The sequence below is a fragment of the Aphelocoma coerulescens genome, chromosome 3 (genome assembly GCF_041296385.1).
Source record: "Aphelocoma coerulescens isolate FSJ_1873_10779 chromosome 3, UR_Acoe_1.0, whole genome shotgun sequence".
Taxonomy (NCBI): Eukaryota; Metazoa; Chordata; class Aves; order Passeriformes; family Corvidae; genus Aphelocoma; species Aphelocoma coerulescens.
The window spans coordinates 71,160,946-71,179,880 of NC_091016.1; the positions used below are offsets into that span (position 1 = coordinate 71,160,946).

The 18,935-nt window shown below is 39.3% G+C and overlaps 1 protein-coding gene across 1 annotated transcript in view; it reads left to right on the forward strand.

Moving 5' to 3' along the window:
* MTCL3 (MTCL family member 3) overlaps positions 1-18,935 on the forward strand; it is a 28,364-nt gene that overhangs the window by 6,780 nt on the left and 2,649 nt on the right. The window contains exon 4 of the mRNA XM_069010809.1: positions 18,821-18,892. Coding sequence (XP_068866910.1) covers positions 18,821-18,892 — 72 coding nt within the window. The remainder of the gene's footprint in view (positions 1-18,820; positions 18,893-18,935) is intronic.

Here is an 18,935-nt window from a genome sequence, read left to right on the forward strand (position 1 = left end):
GTCATCATAATTAGGCAGGATTTATGTATTTCAAATAGCCTGCTGTGTCCCTTTCAGCAGGTGAATGCTGCCTTTTTAGACTAGGACTTTCAGCACAGGAGGGTAGTTGAGGAGGTGCAAGTCAGAGAAAAGCAGGTTTAAAACAAAGCCAAATTTTTATGCACTTTGCAAATATGCCATGATTTGGGGGATCCATGGAAATGTGCTGGTAACGAATACTAAATCTTACAGAGTTGAAATTTAGAATCTATGAAGAAGCTATGAAAATGTCTATATGGAAAAACCATGAAAACAACCCAAAGCAGTCTGCATTAGAATTTTTCCATGACAAATAATATTTCTTCTTCTGTGGCAGTTGAAGGTTTCATGCATTTTAAATGTCATTGTCAGATAGTCATAATGTTAATTTTCTGTTTGCTTGTGAATTATTTGCTCTAATTTCATGGATTTACAATCCTTTCTCATTTCAAGACAGCCATTATAACCAATGGAACCTCCTGCTTAAGGGAGTTCTACTCAGCTTAAATTGAAATACAGGGAAGACCTTTTGGTCCGGATTGTGGTCATTGCTTTATTGAGCTTAGAATTAATGGGAAAGTGCCTCTCTAAAGACAAAGAAACATTTTTGTTTCACTGCACAGTAAAAATGCTCGGAGATGTAATGATTGATTTCTGTACTTTTGTCATCAAATGTACTGCAGAAATCCAAGCCTTTCCATTCTTAAAATGTATTTATGTACAACTGCCATGTGAAATTTCTTATCCTTTTATAATGAACAGTGTGAGATAGCAGAGAATTAAAATACGACTTAATAGAAAATGCAAGAAAGAAGGCATAGTTTTTTGGTAGGTAGTCTCTAGGGCAGGACCAAAGCCAAAGTTCTCTCTGTGTGGATTCTCTGGTGTTTCAAAAAAAGCAGAAAATCGACTGAAAACATGTAGAAAAGATAAATGCTAGCAGATGTGTTGGTTTAGAGTCAAATCTGGAGTTCTCCAGTGAACATTTGGGTGAATATAGACATGTGAATGTATTTGTCGTTAATATAAAGAGGTAATTGCTGTTTGCCTTCTTGATTTGGAGCTTTTGGAAAAAAAATAATTATGATAAATTCCACAACAAGTTAGAAATTGTTGTTCATAGCAACAGAAGCTTGCAAGCATCCAGGATTTGGAAGGTGTTCCAGCAATGCATACGTTTTCTATCAGTTGCTTTTACTTTCAGTCCCCCAAACTGCAGCTATTTGATTTAAAGTTATTCCTGCATATGTCCACACAGGCACACAAGATTTTTAATGTGTTGGTTTTATTTGTAGCAACTGCTGCTGATTTCTTCTTTAATATTGGTTGCTATCAATTGTAATGCTTTTTGGGAAGCTGACAACAAAGTAGAGGAATTGTTTCTTAGCAGTAGCTAGATGTAATTTTTCAGATATTAAAAAAATTAACATGTTAATAATGATGAACATGTTGTTCATTGATTAATTAATTAATTAACTTTTATTAATTTGTTGTTAACTGGTAAAGCCCAGCTAACACTTGTAGACCTTTTTGTTATCATGAACTAAATATTCATTTGTTTGCTGCAGCTACGTCGCAAACACCCAGTTAGCTGTGCTTTAGTGGTTTGTTATGAGACAAATGAAATAGGGGGAAAATATGACAGATGTACTGGACTCTGAGCTTTACAAACCCTCGTTGCAATGCAGACATGCAGTTGCAAGAAGCACAGTGTTTTTTGGGGACATGTGTCTTTCTGGATGGATATAGATTGCTCTGCTAGTGCTCCAAGCTGGGCAGATGCAAGGCAGCTCGGTTCTTTCAGCCACTTTAGGGTGATGTTGTCAAGCCACCATTTTCTTCTTCTAAGCACAGATTTTTAGTTCAGATCCAGGACTTGATAACCATGGCACATGAACCAGAGATGTCTTCTGCCCATTCGGGTCAGACTGCAGGCAGGGGAGTCTATGCCTCCCTACATGGGTCTATGTTTTGCTCTAGTGGTGCCTGTCTTGTCAGTCTGGTCTGTACACTGCATGGAAATGGAAGAAGGCAACAGGATCTGGAGAACTGGGCACTGGAGCTGGGAGGAAGAATCTGAATTCTGTTTCTTATTTTGACACTGAACTGCTGTGGGGCCACACGAAAGTAATTACAATTTTCTGCTTACTCTTGCAACCTTTGCCTGCCCTGTTTAAGCACAGATTAGCTCTCTATACATCTCTGAGTTCAGGTTGCACAGACATCAAAAGCATAGCTGGAAATTTCACTACAAAAGCTGCTGTAGAAGAATCCCAAGCAACTCCAAATTCCTCCCCCTCCAAAAAAAAACCCAAAAAACAACCCAACCAAAAAACACCTCAAACCAGCAAACTCACACTGCAGAAGATCTGATAAGATCCTGTCCCAGTCCCCTTGATCACCAATACCAGCTTGCCTAGCTTTTCTTGAATAAAAATCCAGTATCTCTTCTTTCTCATAACCCTTTCTCTCTTTAAGCCCCTTCTACTGCCATTTAACCACAACCACTTATTTCAAGTCTTCTATAACTCACTGTCTCACATTCTCCAGATTCTTTCACTCAGTCTTGATCCTGTGTCTGGTTTTCCCCTTTCCCTTTCCCTTTCCCTCTCCTTTTTTTTTCTTTTTTCTTTTTTCTCTTTTTTCTTTTTCCTTTTTCCTTTTTTTCTTTTTCCTTTTTCCTTTTCTTTTTCTTTTTCTTCTTCTTTTTCTTCTTCTTTTTCTCTGCCATCTTCTTCGTCTTCTTCGTCTTCTTCTTTGTCTTCTTCTTTATGTCTGATAGTAATGGTTGCTTAGCTGTCTTCTGGTTTTTAAGTCCCAATCTTTTTCTTCTCTACCACAATTCCTTCCTTCCTTGCATCCTTCCAACTCTTAAGGAGTGTCCAATCTCCTCTCTGGTTTCCAAGAATTTTCTAGTTCATTTTGCTCTTATCCTGCTTCAAATATATTATCCCCATTTGACAGCTACAGCTCCTATCTGCTGTGAAATTTTTACTTTTCCCCTGGTTCCTCCACCCCCTTGCACAAATCTGTCAGCTTCCTTGGTTTGTTCCTTTCCTTGTTTCTAAGCCGTAGCTCTTCATTTTTGCATTGGACTGAGAGCAGTGGAGGATCACTCCCTGTGCTAGGAAACAACAACTGTATCACTCTGAGCACCTGAGGGAACATTTCTGGTTCTAATGCCTGGCTTCAGCTTTATCCAGACCCTCATGGAACAGCAGTTGCAGGACTAGTTAGGCTTTGCCTCCTGGCCCTGGAGTTGGAACATAACCTGGCAGGTGAAGAAAATGCGCAGATTGATAGCTGGTGGTGGGAGAGGGTGAGGTAATTTATATATACTGAATATTCAGCAATTCAAACTGGTAAACTCCAATAAATAGTTACCTGGTAATGTATGGGAATGGGAAATTTCTAAAAGGTTGTGTCATCCTTTTGATGAATTAGGAAAGTATGAAGTATACATTGTATATAAACACAAAAATGTTCTGGAACACAGACACACTGGAACTTCTCAAGAGAACAGTTGCTAGAAAAACTTACTATGAGCAAACAAGAATATTGTCATCTTAAAAAGAGATGAATAATTTGCTGAAATTTCCCAAAATATCAACAGTGCTGATAACTTATCCCAGGACAGATGCTTGGCATGGAAAATCTGCAATGTTTAAAATGTAATGAGGTTGCAAGAAACTGGAAACGAGTCTCATAAAGAGTGGTGGTTTGCAGCACTTCCAACAGGCAAGACAGCTGTATCCAACAGTAGTATGACATTTTTGGTTGCTTTCAGAACTTTCTCACCTGGTACTTGTCTTGGTCCCTTCTCTCAGGACCTTAAACTTCACCATCTCATTGTCAGTGCTGCCAGGGCTACCATTGATCATCAAACCTCTGACCAGTGATTCCTTGTTTGCAAGAGGTCCATCAAAGTAATTGCCACAGCTGACTTATTAATCAGCTGTGGCAAAAATTGTCTTCAATCCATTGCAGAAATCATGTGACTAGTTGTCTAAAAAATGCTTCATCTATTTCCCCTTGTGCATCAGATGAGCAGTAGAAGACACTCAGAGGATGCTTCTCTGTTCTGATTCTTGCCCATAGCTCACAGCTGGCCCATCACCTGTCACAGGACAACACCAAATGCAATTGAACTGCTCTTTTGTGTAGGGCACAACCCTTCTTCTTCACCTTTAGCATTTCCATCAATCCATTGCTGCACTACAGTCATGTGAGCTATCCTGACAGGTCTCTGTGATTCCAGTGAGGTCATAACTGTGCAGATGTTCATGGATTTCTAGCTTCTGTTTGTTGCCCATGCATATGAATCACTGGAGATGGATACTTGGTTGTTCTGGTTTGAAAGGGAAAATTTAAGTCCCTCTGTCTCCCAAGCACACCATAATTGCACCTCATATTTTCAGTTTTCCTCAGAGTTAGAGCCTCATTTCAAACAGCTGGTAATGGAGGGAGCAAGGTCAAGCAGAGTGAGATGAGAGGCTGCTGTAGCTGCTCATCCTCACAGGCTCAGTGCAGTAAGTGGAACTCTTTGGACAGTTACAGTAATTTACTTGCTCCTGGCACCAGATGGCAGCAGGGGAGGATTTAATAGGGCTCTTACAAGACCGGTTTCTTCCTATGTTTTTTGGAGTACCCAATGCTAAGTCAATCAACAACTCTTTTACCAACACTCCCTTTAAGCAGAGGGTTTCCGTGATCTGGAATTTCAGTTTGTTGGCTCACGAAAATTCCATTTACTCTGACGAAGAGAGCAACAGGATAATTAGAAGACTTTTAAAAAAGAGATGAGAAACAAGTGTCTGCCTGAGTTTGTACAGGAAAAAGAAAAAAAGTCCTCTACCTCCAAGCACAGCTCAGTGATTTCTAAGCACCACATCCCAGCAGATGTATAACCCCCAGTCAGACTTGCTTGTGTTGTATTCTGTTACCCTTGGTATCCTGCCCAAATATTTTGTTCCTTTAAAAACAGTACTCAGCAGGGATGCTATTCATAACCTGTGAGGGTGTGATTCTGACATACTTGCTCAGAGCACACTGTGATTTCACAGGGAGTGGGATATGCAGAGTTTGCTTTGGTTTGGTTCTTTGAATATGAGTAAAGAATCATAATGGAGAAAGAAATTAATCTCTGTTGCAGAATCTGTCCTAGTAATTCTCTGAAAATATGACACCATAAACAGGGAAAAACACTTGAGAAGCAGCTTACACTTAAACTTCATAAAACTGGATTTTAATTATGTATCACCATCAACAATTCACATGAGCCATTTGCTTCAAGAGAGTTACTCAAAACTGAGTATAAACAGCCTGATGGTCAATAATAATATATTCCAAAACATATGTAAAAAATAAGGAATGATTTCAAAAGACTAAAGCTCCATAAATATCTTACTGTGAAGAGATTTTGTGAGTAAAGATGCCTGGAAGGGATATTTTTCAGTCATTGAAGTTGGTGTGCTGCTTTGTGAATTCCTATTGAATGGTCTGAAAATTCCCAAGGATGTGTAAAAGGAGTGGCTAATTGGGAAGTAATAATGAAAGAGTGGCAGCTGTAGTGAAAAAGAGTATATCTGGAATAGGTTTAAAACAGAAATTAATTTAGCAACTGCAAAATAAGGCTTGATCAATTCTTTCAAATCTGTAAACATAATGCTGCTGCTCTGATTTCATGGGGACATGGGAGTTCCTTCCTTGTGTCAGAATCTTCTTTTATTTTTTTCATCTCTGTGATAGATAGCAGCAGCTTTAGATTGGAAAGTTCTCTTGTCCAAGGAGTAATTGATAATCCATATAGTCTTCAGGTAAAACTAGAGTCTCTTCGCAGTAAGGTGTATTTTAAAGAAAAAAAAAAATTAATGACCATCTTAAGAAAAACCTAACTAGAACAGAAGCATAGAATAAAACCTGAGCTTCCAAGCACATAGAAACTATGTTTTAGTGAAAGGACATGAGTCCCAGCATTCTGGTCTCAGGCACCTGAAACCTTCTCTTTTTTTCCTTGAATCATTCTTTTCAAGGTTGTTCTTTGCTACAGAATCACTTCCAGCAGTCAAAAAAGATATATGTAGAGTAAATCAGGCTAAGGAAGGGCCCACACACTGACAAGCAGTTGCTAGAATGTGCCTTAGATGGTTTTGACCTGGGTCAGCTACCACTGCTTCAGTGCTTGGGCATGATTTGGGGGCTCGCCTGGGTCAGAGCTTGTTACTGATTGACAATTGGATGTGATCCTGCTTGTTTGAAAGGAAGCTGTAGGGAAGTTTAGCTGTATTGTCATCGTAGCTGAAAGGAGACTGAATTGTGAAGTGCCAGTTGGCATCAGGTCCCGAGAACAGTCTCTGACCATTTTACTTACTAGTGTAAAAGCTAGGCAAAGGTTCTCTGACTTGGTATTGAGCCAGATTAGATGGCAAACAAGGTGCAGAACAGCAAGTCCAGTCTGTTGCTGCCATGTGATTTCCCACGGCTGGGAATTTCTTGGCAAGGGACAATCACCAGCAGTGACAAGGCCAATGCAGCTGCCATGCCCAGTTGTCTGTGGAGGTAATGGACAGGGTGGGAACTGTGGATCAGGTGGTAGATGGTAACTGGTTATCAGAGAAAATGGTTTGTGAGCATGAACTCACCATAGGGCAGGCTGTAAAAGATGTATTTCTCCTGCTAGAGGCTTTAGGGTATGACTTCCTGGATATATGAAGGAGAAAGCCTTTTAGATCTCTGCTGAAGTAGGCAATCTCACTTCTGACTTTACTAAGGCTGCCAAAACATTATAACACATTAACAAATGGAGGAAAGTCTCGGAAATACAGCATTAGAGGGCTCCTTAATGGTCCCCAGTCACAGAAAAAAGTTTTTATTTTTGTGCTTCCCAATTTCAGTATTGCTTTATTCAAGTGGACATTCAAATATCTATATATGTAATTTAGACAAAGGGGTACCAACCTGACTGCTCTATTGAAAGAAAAAGTTGCAAGGTCACTTAAAAGTGTAAAAATGAGCTCCCTGGTTTAGGTGAATCTTAAATAGTTCTATTATGTTACTTTTCACAGTATCCATAGACAGAATATAATCCACCCTGGTTCTTTTGTTGTTGTTTTGACTAAGGGGTTTTTTTTGTTTTGTTTTGTTCTGTTCTTTTGTTTGGTTTGGGTTTTTTTTTTTTTTTGTTTGGTTTGGTTTTGTTGTTTGTTTTTTTTTTTTTTTAATAATACACTGTGCTTTTCAAATTCCAGCTCCCATTTTATTTTTGCTCATTTTGTCATTTTTGGCAGGTCTCTGGAATTTTTTTTTTTTTTGTAAGACTTTATGTATGACTTCTTTAGACCTTAAAGAAAGAGATTGCATGATAGAGAGGACAAATTCGATATCTTTCTACTGGCACAAAAACATGAATGGGAAAACAGATGTAGGCCAGGATTCTCTAGATTTAGAGGAAATCCATATGACTTTGCAAAATTGCCTTCTATCACTTGGAAGGCTTTATAGAGGCAAAACAGAGACATTTTCTAAGTGCTGAACCAGAGGTCTAGATACATGTTTTTTGTATGGAATCAATGTATACCAAATGTCATCATATTACTGGAAGTCCCACCAAGGCTTTGATGAATGATAGTTATACATGCTTTCTGTCCCTTATGCCACTGTATTTAGTCCTGCTTAAGTGCACCTGTCCCTTCAAAGAAACACCTGAAATAACAGAGTATTTGCAATGTGCTGATACAGGTCAAAGATGAGCAGGTTATAAATTGAAAGAAAAATTACCATAGCTCTGTTATTGTTCAGCGTATGTGGTCATTGCTGGTTTCAGGGCTATCTTTCTCATAGTGTTAAACTGAGCTTTTCAGAAATCCCACATGAAACAATTTTCTGTCTTTACATTCTCTGGATGTTCTAGTGAACCTACAGTTTAAAAATGCAGCAGAGAACTCTGTAGCCTGGTAAATTTTTCAGTTAATCTGCACATGGAATTTCCCAATGCGTCCTTCAGGTACCTGTGTTCCTGACAGGAATTTGGCAGAGCCTCACAGCTGTAGGTAGTTTGTCCTAGCTTTAGGAGAATAAATAGGAAGTAGCACCAGGGAGGTACGTGCTGTGCTGCATTTTGCCTGAACTCAGCTGTCAGTGTAAGGAAGGGGAACCTTGTCATGTCATAGTACAGATGGCTGTTCTGAAACATGTCACGGGCCCTCAGGGAGTAACCTCAGTGCGGTTTCCAGTGTAAAAACAGGTGAAACAAATTGACAAGACCTCAAATGGAACATGGACAGCAGAGATATATACAATAAAGTTATCACAGGAGTTTCCAAATTTACTATTCAATAGTAATTGCTCATTATTTTTTCAGAATGACGGTTTTGGGAATTTAGGTGGCTGGCATAAATCACCCAGTACTTCCAGAATCAGAAAAGCTGAGTGAAGCAAGCATAGCTTCTGTATGTGCTGCTATGATTAGTATGTCGTTCCTAAGGCGAGGTGATACTGTTTGTTAACTAGTATCCCAATGGCACACGGTAGGATACAAAAGATGTAGTATGATTCTCTGGGTTTTTGGTAGGGCTTGGTCCTTCTCCTTCAAAGCCATCTTCCCACGTCCTCCTCCCTGCCCTCACCCTCACTCAACCCCCCAAAAATCAACCCAACTTAATGTTTTGTTGCCAGTGCTTTATAATGTCACTTGTGTTTGACTGCAGTGCATTTAAAAATAAAAGATTATGCAGTCCAGATTATCAGCTGGGTTCAATGTGATGAATCAGATCTAAGGTTCAGCTGGAGCACTAATCCACATGTGTATCACTGAAGTCTATGACTGGTGACAGGAGCAACTGTGGTGAGCTAAAGGCAGACTCACTGCATGTCACAGAGGACCTGAAGCCTGGGCTGACCTAAAATGGGGTTCCTGGGCCTGTGGGTAGCGTGTCTGGGGAGGCCCCAAATCTATGTTTCTGTGAAATATCTGATAGGATGTAAAGAAGAAGGAATGAAGACTCTTTTCAGTGGCATTCAGTAACAGGACAAGAACTAACTTTTTTGTGAAGGTGCTCAAACACTGAACTCACTGCCTGTAGAGGAAAGAGATTCCATCTCTGGAGAAATTGAAGACTGCACAGGACGTGGCCCTCAGAAGCCTTGCTTCCATTGTCTCTGCTCTGAGCAGGGGGAACTGGACTAGGTCTTCAGAGGTTGTGAGAGACTGGACTATTGATGATTAATGACTCAAAACATTTGCCCATTTGTGGAGGCGCCAGGGCACTTTGCTGAGGCCAGTTGTGGGGGCCAGTCATAACAGAGGTCTCTTTCAGCCTCAAGTGTTCTGATCTGTTCTTGTTAATAACAAGCAGAATCTATTTTCCCATTATGCAGTGGAGCATACAAGGGTTAGAAAAGGTCACTTCTAGATAGGGAGAAAGGAAATGGTTTCCAGGTTACTTTTGCTGAACAGGAGAGCTCAGGGTTTGTCCAAGCAGACTTTTTTTGAGGCAAAACACAGTGAGTGGAGATCTGAGGCAGCTACATGCTACCAAGCAGGGCATTTTCCCTGCGGCACTGATATTGCACAGTGGTTTGTGCCTCTACTTGTGTTCTGTGCCATACCACTGTACCTGTGTGTGTCTGTGTGCAAAGCACTCAACTCTGCATCAGACACACACCTCACATGCACTACGGGAGCGATGCATGGTGAGCTAAGTGTAACAAGGGAAGTATTGTACACAGTACAGTGGTGGGGAACACTGCCCAACAAATGGCTTCTGTGTGTCATTGTTCAAGGCAGCCAGCTGACTCTACATCAACTGGCAGTGTGCTGGTTGTGCTTTACCTCTGAGCTGCCCTGGAAGAATATGACATTCCAGAGAGCAGAATGATGTGCTCTGACCCTCTTCTTTTAGACCCTGTCCTCTCTTAGACCCTCTCATTTGCACACATTTATAGCTATTTGCTATATTGTATGTCACTTGACAGGGACAATACCAAGCTATAGGGTGTGCTGGGTTCTGGGATCGCCTCAGCAGCTCTTCTGAATCATGTGGAATCAATGGTAACCAGGAGCAAGAGCATCAGGCTTTTGATGTTTTGGGGTTTTTTTCACTTACTTCAGTGTTCGTAACATCAAGAAATGCAAGCTTCTGGCATTTGAGAAGTTCAGATTTTGATAATGTTCCATAGCTAAGAGTTCCAAGCACTGCATTTCTTATTTTGAAGTAAAGGGCAATGGATTGACCTCTTAAATGTGCAGGTGTGATTTTCTGAAGTGTTTGTTTCTGCTGAGAATTTTTGATATGATTTCCCCCCTTTCGCCCCATTGCTAGTATTAACAGCTGCATATATCAAGATGTGTAGAATAAAACCTGCAGGTATCAAGTCTGTTTTGCTTTGCCTGATCCTGGTTGCATGATTGTTTTAATTTGCTTTGGCTAGCTTAGCAATGAATCCAGGTTAGGATAACAGCAAAGCCCTTTGCTTAGGTCACAGATGAGTACTTGCACTTAGAAGGTATTTGCCACGCATCTGTTTCCATCAGTGCTGTCCGTAATGAGAGGATTCTACATCCCTGCAAAGCATGACTGATCATGACATCCAACTGCCCTGATTACCAGCAGTCTTTTATATTACAGGCTGGTGTCAATTATTTTAAGTTTACAGATGCTAACAGTTTAAATATTTGATTAAATGGTTAATTAGAAGCACCAGTAACAGTCCTCCAGAAAGACTTTTGAACTGGAATATTGCCTTGCTGATATGCAGATACAATCAAAGGTTTCTTTTTCTTGTGATGTGCTTCTAGGAGTATTGTTGCTCAGCTCCCCAGTTTTGGTCAAGTTTCATGTGTTCAAAAATTAAGAGGACAGAGCTATCTTATATAATAAACCAGTCTGATCTTCTGAATAATGCAGGTCATAAAATACCCTAGCTATTTTATTCAAACTGGTGCCTACTTTTCAGAAAAGGGTACTGGTCTGTGTTAAAAATTGACAGTTTAGAACAGCCTCCCACAGCTCTTCCTAAACTGTCCCAGTAACAGGTAAAAATTTGCACCTCCCTTCTCATCTGAAAGTTAGTTACCAGGCAAGAAACATACTTTCTTTCTGCCTTGCTAAATTCAAGAGTCCAGCATCAATGCTTTGGTGTTTGTTTTCCTTTTTTAAAATCTTCATGCTTAGGGTTGCTCTCATTTAGCCATGTAAAAATTAAGCATTTAACCTACGTAAGGAATTTGACCTCCCTCAAAGGAGAAGGGTAGTCACAACTTGGAACTGAATCTTCCCACTTGCCTGAGGCTGGTTTGATTCTGTGGAGAGTTATTGCACAGTGAACCTCAGTTTTAATACCTACAGCCTATGTTAATAAACCCTTTGGTCACAAAATTACACCTCGATATTATTTGAGCTGATTATTGTCTATGACCCTGCAGGTTTTTTTCAGAGATGTGGCTTTTCAAGAGATCTTCTCTTCTCTCTAGGCAGTGCTCCTATTGTCGTAGCATAGTTTTCACTCCTTGTTCTTACATCTGTATCTTCATATTTAGTCATATTAAAACATATATTATTTGATTGCACAAAGGTTTGTGTCAGTGACCATCCTTTTCAATACTTAGTGTTTCTCCAACCTTTATCCTATCTGCAGTCTTTATCCAATGTTATTTTATGGGTCTTCTTTCCAGTTAGCAAGAAAAAAAGTTAATTAGAGTAGGACCTAGAATTGATTCTTGCATAACCCCATTACAGCTGCTGTGGTATTAATTTGCAGGTGATTTGCTGGTTCAATGGCATTTATAATAAATGCTGAAGAGTCAAATATTTGTTCATGATAGCTAATTAAAAATACATTCCAGTGATCAAATATTTATAATGAGCTGAAGACTGTTAAGCTTCTTTTCAGAATGAAATTTTCACATTTCTAGCAAAGGGAACATTTAAATAATAGTATTAAGTCAACCTCTAAGTTAAGGTTTTAAGTCAGCCTAAGAACCACAGCCCTTTCCCTTCCTGGGAATAAGCATTTCCCATATAAACATGAGCAAGTTTCAGTTAGGGGGAAGAGTCATCATTTAGGAGGACAGGACATGGGGCTCAAGTCACTGGTCTCACAAGCTTCTTGAAGTTAGTGAAGCAGCTGGACACTCTGCTCTAGCCAGGGCTGCAATATCCTCCCTCCCCTCATCTTCATCTTTGCATTGTTAAAATAGCAGGAAAAGTATTGGATGCAGGCTTAGCTACTGTCAGATCAGACTGGTACCAGAGTGAGAAAAGTAGGTGTGGGGAGGTCCAAACTGCTAAAACATCTTCCCTCCATTTCAGCTTCTAGCCTCCATGGTCTATTTTTTTGGGGCACCTTCTTTACTTGAGCTGCTCATCAAAAAGTATCTAAATAGTGGCGGGATCACACTGGTATAACTTCAGAGCACTCCATTGAAACGGCTTCATTTTCATTAACCAAACTTTCCAAGTACCTTTGAAACTTCCCCATATGTTGTATTACAGAAAATATTTTTCAGCCAGTTTACAAAGAGCAAGCTTTACAGAAGAACTTCCCCAAGTAAACAGAGGCAAAAGAAGATATCAAGAGTAACAGGAGATCCTTTCTTATAGCCAAAGGACACAGTAGTGATTGCTGACATGTGATAGCTGAATTTCTTTCCCCTGTTAACAGAAAATCTTCTGGTCACTGCTCAGGCTTCAAGACCAGATGCTGATTTCAGAATTTTTCCTATCTGAGTTCATCTCCAATTTTTGCATCTTTTCAAATGAACCAAAAAGTCTGATTTTTTGGTGAGATGTTCCCATAACTGGAAGTTGTCAGAAGTGCACAGTCTCAGAGGGTGAGCTTCAAAGCCTACAGATGCACGTGGATGTGCCTGTGTTTGATGCTGTCCCACCCTGTGAATCCAGGTGAGGGACTCTTAAGTGTGTCTGTGCATCTAATGCAACTCTTTAGTATCAAATGAGCATGAACACAAATAGACACGTGTGATCAGCCCACAGCTTTGCAGAACTGGCTTCTCTATACATTTCCAATGAGCAGTATAGAGGTGTGCACTATGTGCAGAATCATTCTTACCTTCCTTCTCATTACTTTTCATTTTGACACAAACCTTTTTTGTTGGGATATTGTAACTACACTTTGGTTAATATATATGCATTTGTGTAACCAAGGCAATGAACCTAATCTGGTTGTTGGCACTTTCCCATTCTCATGAAAATCTATTTGGAATGTCTTCTGAGATATCCTTCTAATAAGACTGAAAAACTCTACATGTGGTACTAGGTGTGAGAAAAAGCACTTTACATTTGATGAAATCTCATATGTATTTAATTCATAATTGCCATATGCATGTCCGTGCCTGTGATTATTGCTACTGTTATATGGTAGTGGTTTTAACTATATTGACGTGCTGTCTGTCATGCTGTCAGTCCCAGATAAAGGTTGGAGCAGTACATTGTACTAGGCATTGTGCAAACCCTGACAGAAAGACTGAATCTCTTCTCTCAGACCAGACAAGTAGCTGAGCTGGCAAATAAACACCAACTTAGGAAGCCCTAGGAGAAATTTAACTAGCATCACTATGCAGTAAAATACCTTATTCCTGCACTTGCACTTCAAAATATTCATGGTGTTCTGAGATTTTCTTTTGCATTTCAAGATTAGGGAGCCAAGTGTGATTGTGATTTCTGCTTCTATAACAAAGCCTAGTTGGATAGCATTAGGGAACTAATCATGTCTAGGTCTTCCGTGTTTTGAAAGGTTCAAATGGCAGAAGACCTCTTCCTCATCAGGGAAATTGCTTTCACTATTTCATGGTATCCTGGTGGATGAAGGAGTGTGTAATCACAGAAAGCAAGGTATCAGTTTGGCCAGCTATTTGACCAGGACATAATGAGAGCTTTGGAAAGGCATCTTTCATCTTCTGTCACTGTTTTGAATATGGAAAAAAAGGAAGCAAATGTAATGGAAGCATAAATATGCTGTTTCATTTATGCACTGCAAAGAATGCTTTTGCCTAGTTACACCATGGAGTTACTATAATATGCTCTAGCAATGCGGTTTTGATTCAAATTGCAAAAGGTTTCTCTAGGTAAAGTGCAAATGTTGCATATATTTTTCCCTTCTTTTATATTTTTTTCCTCATTTAATTGGCAAATGAATAATTGTAAAAGATCTGAAAGTGATAACTGAAATAACTCCTAAATAAATGCAAATGAAATAATACAAATATTGGAGGGCATCTCCTCTTTTCTATTCTACAATATGAAGTCATTAAACTACATGAGAACAATTTTTCTCTCTCTAGTGGAGTAGTAAAGATTGTTTTCATTTTGTATTGCTCTTCAGCAGTGTTTTGAAATATACCAGTTTTAATAGGAAGAGAGTATTGGAACAGCTAATAGGGACATGCTTAGTGTTTGCTTTGTGTACAGGTAGGTTCTGACTTTTGCATCTCAGTTATCCTCTGCTTTTTCATTCCTGACTTAATTTTGCAAGCAAGTAGAATACAGAAATACTCAAGACTCCTCCTGCTCTTGAGTGGTGGTGGAAGGAGTAAAGTATTGTACCATTCTATGTACGTGTGCCAATGACAGACAAAGCCAGGGTCTTGAGCTAGTTGCTGGCAAATTGCACTTATAAGAGTTGCAGAATAAGGAATAATTTTTTTAAAACTGATTTTTTTTTTTTTGTGGGAGAATATACATTTTCAATTTGCCAATATGGATAGTGTCAATTTAGTTTTTACTACATTAGACCCGGTGGCAGGAAACTAAAAAAACTGTCTTGTGTCTGAATTGATCCAACTCCATGGTTTACCCAGCCATATTGATTAAAGGGAAAATGCAGAGAGAAGCTTATGGCAAATTTTCATTTGCCTAGTTATAGTCCCTCTGTGCCACACAGAGTCAAGTTTTTGCAGCCCAAAAATTGTTCAATATTCATTGACTTTTCAAGACTGTAAAGACGGTGTTAGGTTTACTCTGATTTTTGAAAGCTCTGCAGATTTGTCACAGCAGTTGGGAGTCAGCTAACTATAGCCAATTACAGCACAGTTTTGTGCAGATGAGAAGGTTCCTGGTAGCTGTGGAGCTTCAAGGAGCTGCACACCCTTTGCCCTGTTCTGTGAGGAGGCATAAAGGCTGTTACAGGGCCTCTGTGCATGCATAAATCCCTTGATATGTCAGGAATTCCTCCCATGGCTGCCTACAGTGATGTTTAGATAACACTCCCAGATCAGACTTGCAATAATCAAACCTAAGAATCTTGAAAAATCTTGGTAGGTTTTACTTAAGGATTCCTTATTAATTGCTGAGATATTTATTGTAGCTCAGAATAAGGTAGGAAGAACTTGAGTTCATTTTATAGCTTTCCTCCTCAGTAGAGTGTGATGCAATTATTTCTGTATTGTGTTATTCTCAGACTAGATTTCAGGTCTCTTTCCACCTGAGAAGCACTGGGCATGACAGGCAATGTTAGGAGTGCACATTTGGCTTACAATTTAGGGCTGGCAAGGGAATGATTATGCCATCTTGAGAAGTGCTTAGCATCTCCAGCAAGACATTGGATGAACTCCAGTGAAGGTCACTGGAGAACTGATGGTGCTGAGCACCACAACAGAATTGCCCTTTGCATGGGATCTGGTTTGCATCTAATACAAACATTATCTGCAGGCTTATGTAGGCTGTGGACACTTCTGAATAGGATTTTTTAAATTATATGGAAAGAAAATTATCTGAGCCCACAAACTGCCCTTCACAACAAACTCTCAAAACCAATTCTAGCATGTGAGGGGCAGATTTTTTGCTACAGTTGAGAAAACAGCAGAGGTGGCTTTTAATGACAAGCAGTGTGCTGACAATTTTAGTAGTGTCCAGTCTCAGGGTTAGAATGAAGATTTGCATGCAAGAGTTTGAGTTGCTATTTTTTGGTTCTGCCATATGTTAGTTTGAACATTTTTTTCCTTTTTCCATTTTGCTGTGATGAATTTCATCACTTATTTCATTAGCAGCAATAAATTTTTTCATGTTGAAAATTGAACTGGAAGAGTGCAGTGGTACAAGGCTTGAGAGAAAGGATAGAAAGAGTAGCCACTGTAAATTGTGAAATGCACACCTGGAAGAAACGCTCAAAAATTAAGTATTTTATAGCAAAAATTAAATATTTATAGCAGAATATACTTCTTGATATGTGTCATTCTTTGTTTGGTGATATTGCCTCAGCATCCTGACATGATGTTGTGGGACACTGTGACTGTGAAGATATTGTCTGTCAGCTGAGAGGTGTGAGGTCTTAACCTCTAGTGATCAGAAATTGTCTCATGGTGTTTTTCATATGAAAAGAGATCATACTAATTCCAGCTGGGCCTAATCTACTTACCCAAATCATCCTGCTAATTGAATTGTGCATGTTCTTCATTGCTTTCTGCTATAAATTTTTTGCTAAATGCTGAGATTTTGTTGGTGAATAATACAAGCTCTGGAGGGTTGGTTGTAATTCAAGTAGAGTAGAATAGAAAGCAGTGCCTAATCATTACATAGCCACAACTACTGTTGTAATTAGAATGTCGCTATCCTGACTACTAAAAGAAACACCAAAAAAAATAGAGTAAGAAAGGAGAAAAACAGGGTTTTTTTGTTTCACATCAAACGTAGAAAAGTACTTTGTCTTATGTCTCTTATCTTCTGAAAAGTACAAGAGGTTTCAGCTCAGCATTCCAGAACTTCATTATTTCTGGAGGATGCTGAGCTCAGCAGGGTGAACAAAAGGCATTTAGGTGATAAAGAGAAATATAGTTTAACTATAGCTATTATTAAATAAATAAGTTTATTTATTTAATATTATTATTATCAGTGGGTGGTATTTGCATGAATATGGGGCAAGGAAAAGTTTGTAGTGCAAACTGATTTGAAAAGAGTTTTTTCAAAATGGTGATGCATAGTGGTATAATTAAGGGTAATACAGAGGAAGAACCTACTCCTTTGAAAGTTTAAGGCTTTATAAACTTGCCTATTCTAAAAGAAAAACAAACAAACAACCCTTCCAAAAATAAATGTACCATTTCTACAACAGGGTAACTGGTGGGTGACTCTGGAAAAGAACCATTTTGTTTATAGACTGGATCCCAAAGTTTTTGGGTTTATACTTAAAGGGAAAACTGAGTTAATTATTTTCATGTCTTTTCTGGATTCCATTAGAAGCCTGTGTTTTACAGCTATCCAGCTATCATCTTTGATTTGTTTTATTGTTTGGTGTACTGAGAGCATTCAATATATCTGAAGGAAACATAAAAATTTGAATTCTGATTCTTGGTGTACACGTCATTGAATTTTAGTTCTGATTCTGAATCTGACATAATATTTTTAAATTCTTGCTTAATTCAGTGGTAAATTTAAGCAGAAAACCTCATGAAAAGTCATCTCTTGTGGTTGCTCACATTTACATGTGAGTGTTTCTATGGCATTAACTTTTTCTTTTAAATGAGCAGTCCATGAGTATAGGAATTTTTAATGGAGTTGATCTGCAGGAGAAAGAATTATTCATACCAGCAGGCGAATGGTGCACAGGATTGTTATGTACAGCATGCCCACCCTCTGTACTCTGTTTCTTGAGGATTATGAGCTTATTTTAGTTCCCAGTCTGTGGAACTGGATGGCTTTGAGATAGAGCTGAATTCTCCCCCAGCTGGTGCAGGGAAATGTGTGTTTCTGGAAGGATCTTTCTACTAGAGCGCAGTGTTGGAGGGAGATGGTGTTGGTTATATCACTGTCCTGCCTTGGGGCCTACAGTTTACCTGGGGAACATAAAAACTGGGAACAGCTGCAAGTGGGCTGTTATGTATTAACATATTCTCTCATTCACTTACCTCTCTCTGGCTGTTTTCTTGGTGATCAGTGTTGAGTGCTGCCAGTGGGATGGCAGCGGTTGTTTTCCACTGCTGCTGCTTTTCCACTAACAAAGTTTCTGCTGTCAGCAGCTACAAGATCTTTGCTGGATACACTAGCAGGCTTCATTCCCAGTGCATTCTGCTCTGAAAGCAGGAGTTTCCTTCCTACTCTCTTGGGCTACAGAGCAGATGAGAGGACACCAAAGAATCACACTCATATGGTGGTGCAGACCTGTGTCTGTGTTTTGTGTGTTTCTGTTCTTGAGCTGATATGATTTGTTTCTCACTAGAACTTTGTAGTCCAAGCAGTTTTAAATGGTATTTACTTGAATTATGTTCTGAAAACAGAACAAACCTAGAGACTATGTGTGTTTGTCTACAGTGTACTCTTAGGGAGGTGTGACCACAGTACACTGCAAGCTTGAAGCCTGAGGGTGGGACACAGAAAAAGGTGTGCTTGTACATGTACACTGGACTCAGCTGACAGATCTCACTGGCACTGTTTTGTGTAGCTGTCCTACCACAAAGTCTAAGACTAAGGCTTTGTGCCTTGGCCCCACCAGGGTTAATAACAAATGGGCAAGCTGAGTTTCACTGGTTGTCTCAGTTTTCCTATCTGTAAATTACTACTTGGGATGCCTGCTTTCCTACCGCTCTCATCATGTGTTAAACATTCATAATGCACTAGTCTTAAAATGTGTTGAGTAAAAAAGGTAACAGACTGATTAAACTAAAATCTTGTTTGTGTGCCACTGCTGTTTTATTTTTGGGCAATGGCATCTTCCCTATGTATTTGGTTTCTCAAAAATTCCTTTGTAGTTGCATTTGATTTGCTATATTTTGAAATTAATGATATACAAATTATATATATCTTTAGTATACCTATAGAAAAATTCAGTGCATGTCCTGTTGTTGTAATTGCAGCAATCACTGAAAAGGAGAGGAAGCAAAGACCTACCAAAATCAGAAAAAAAGTCACAGCAGACACCAACAGAGGTATGTTGCAGTAACTGTAGCTTCGATTCTTATGTGGAGACTT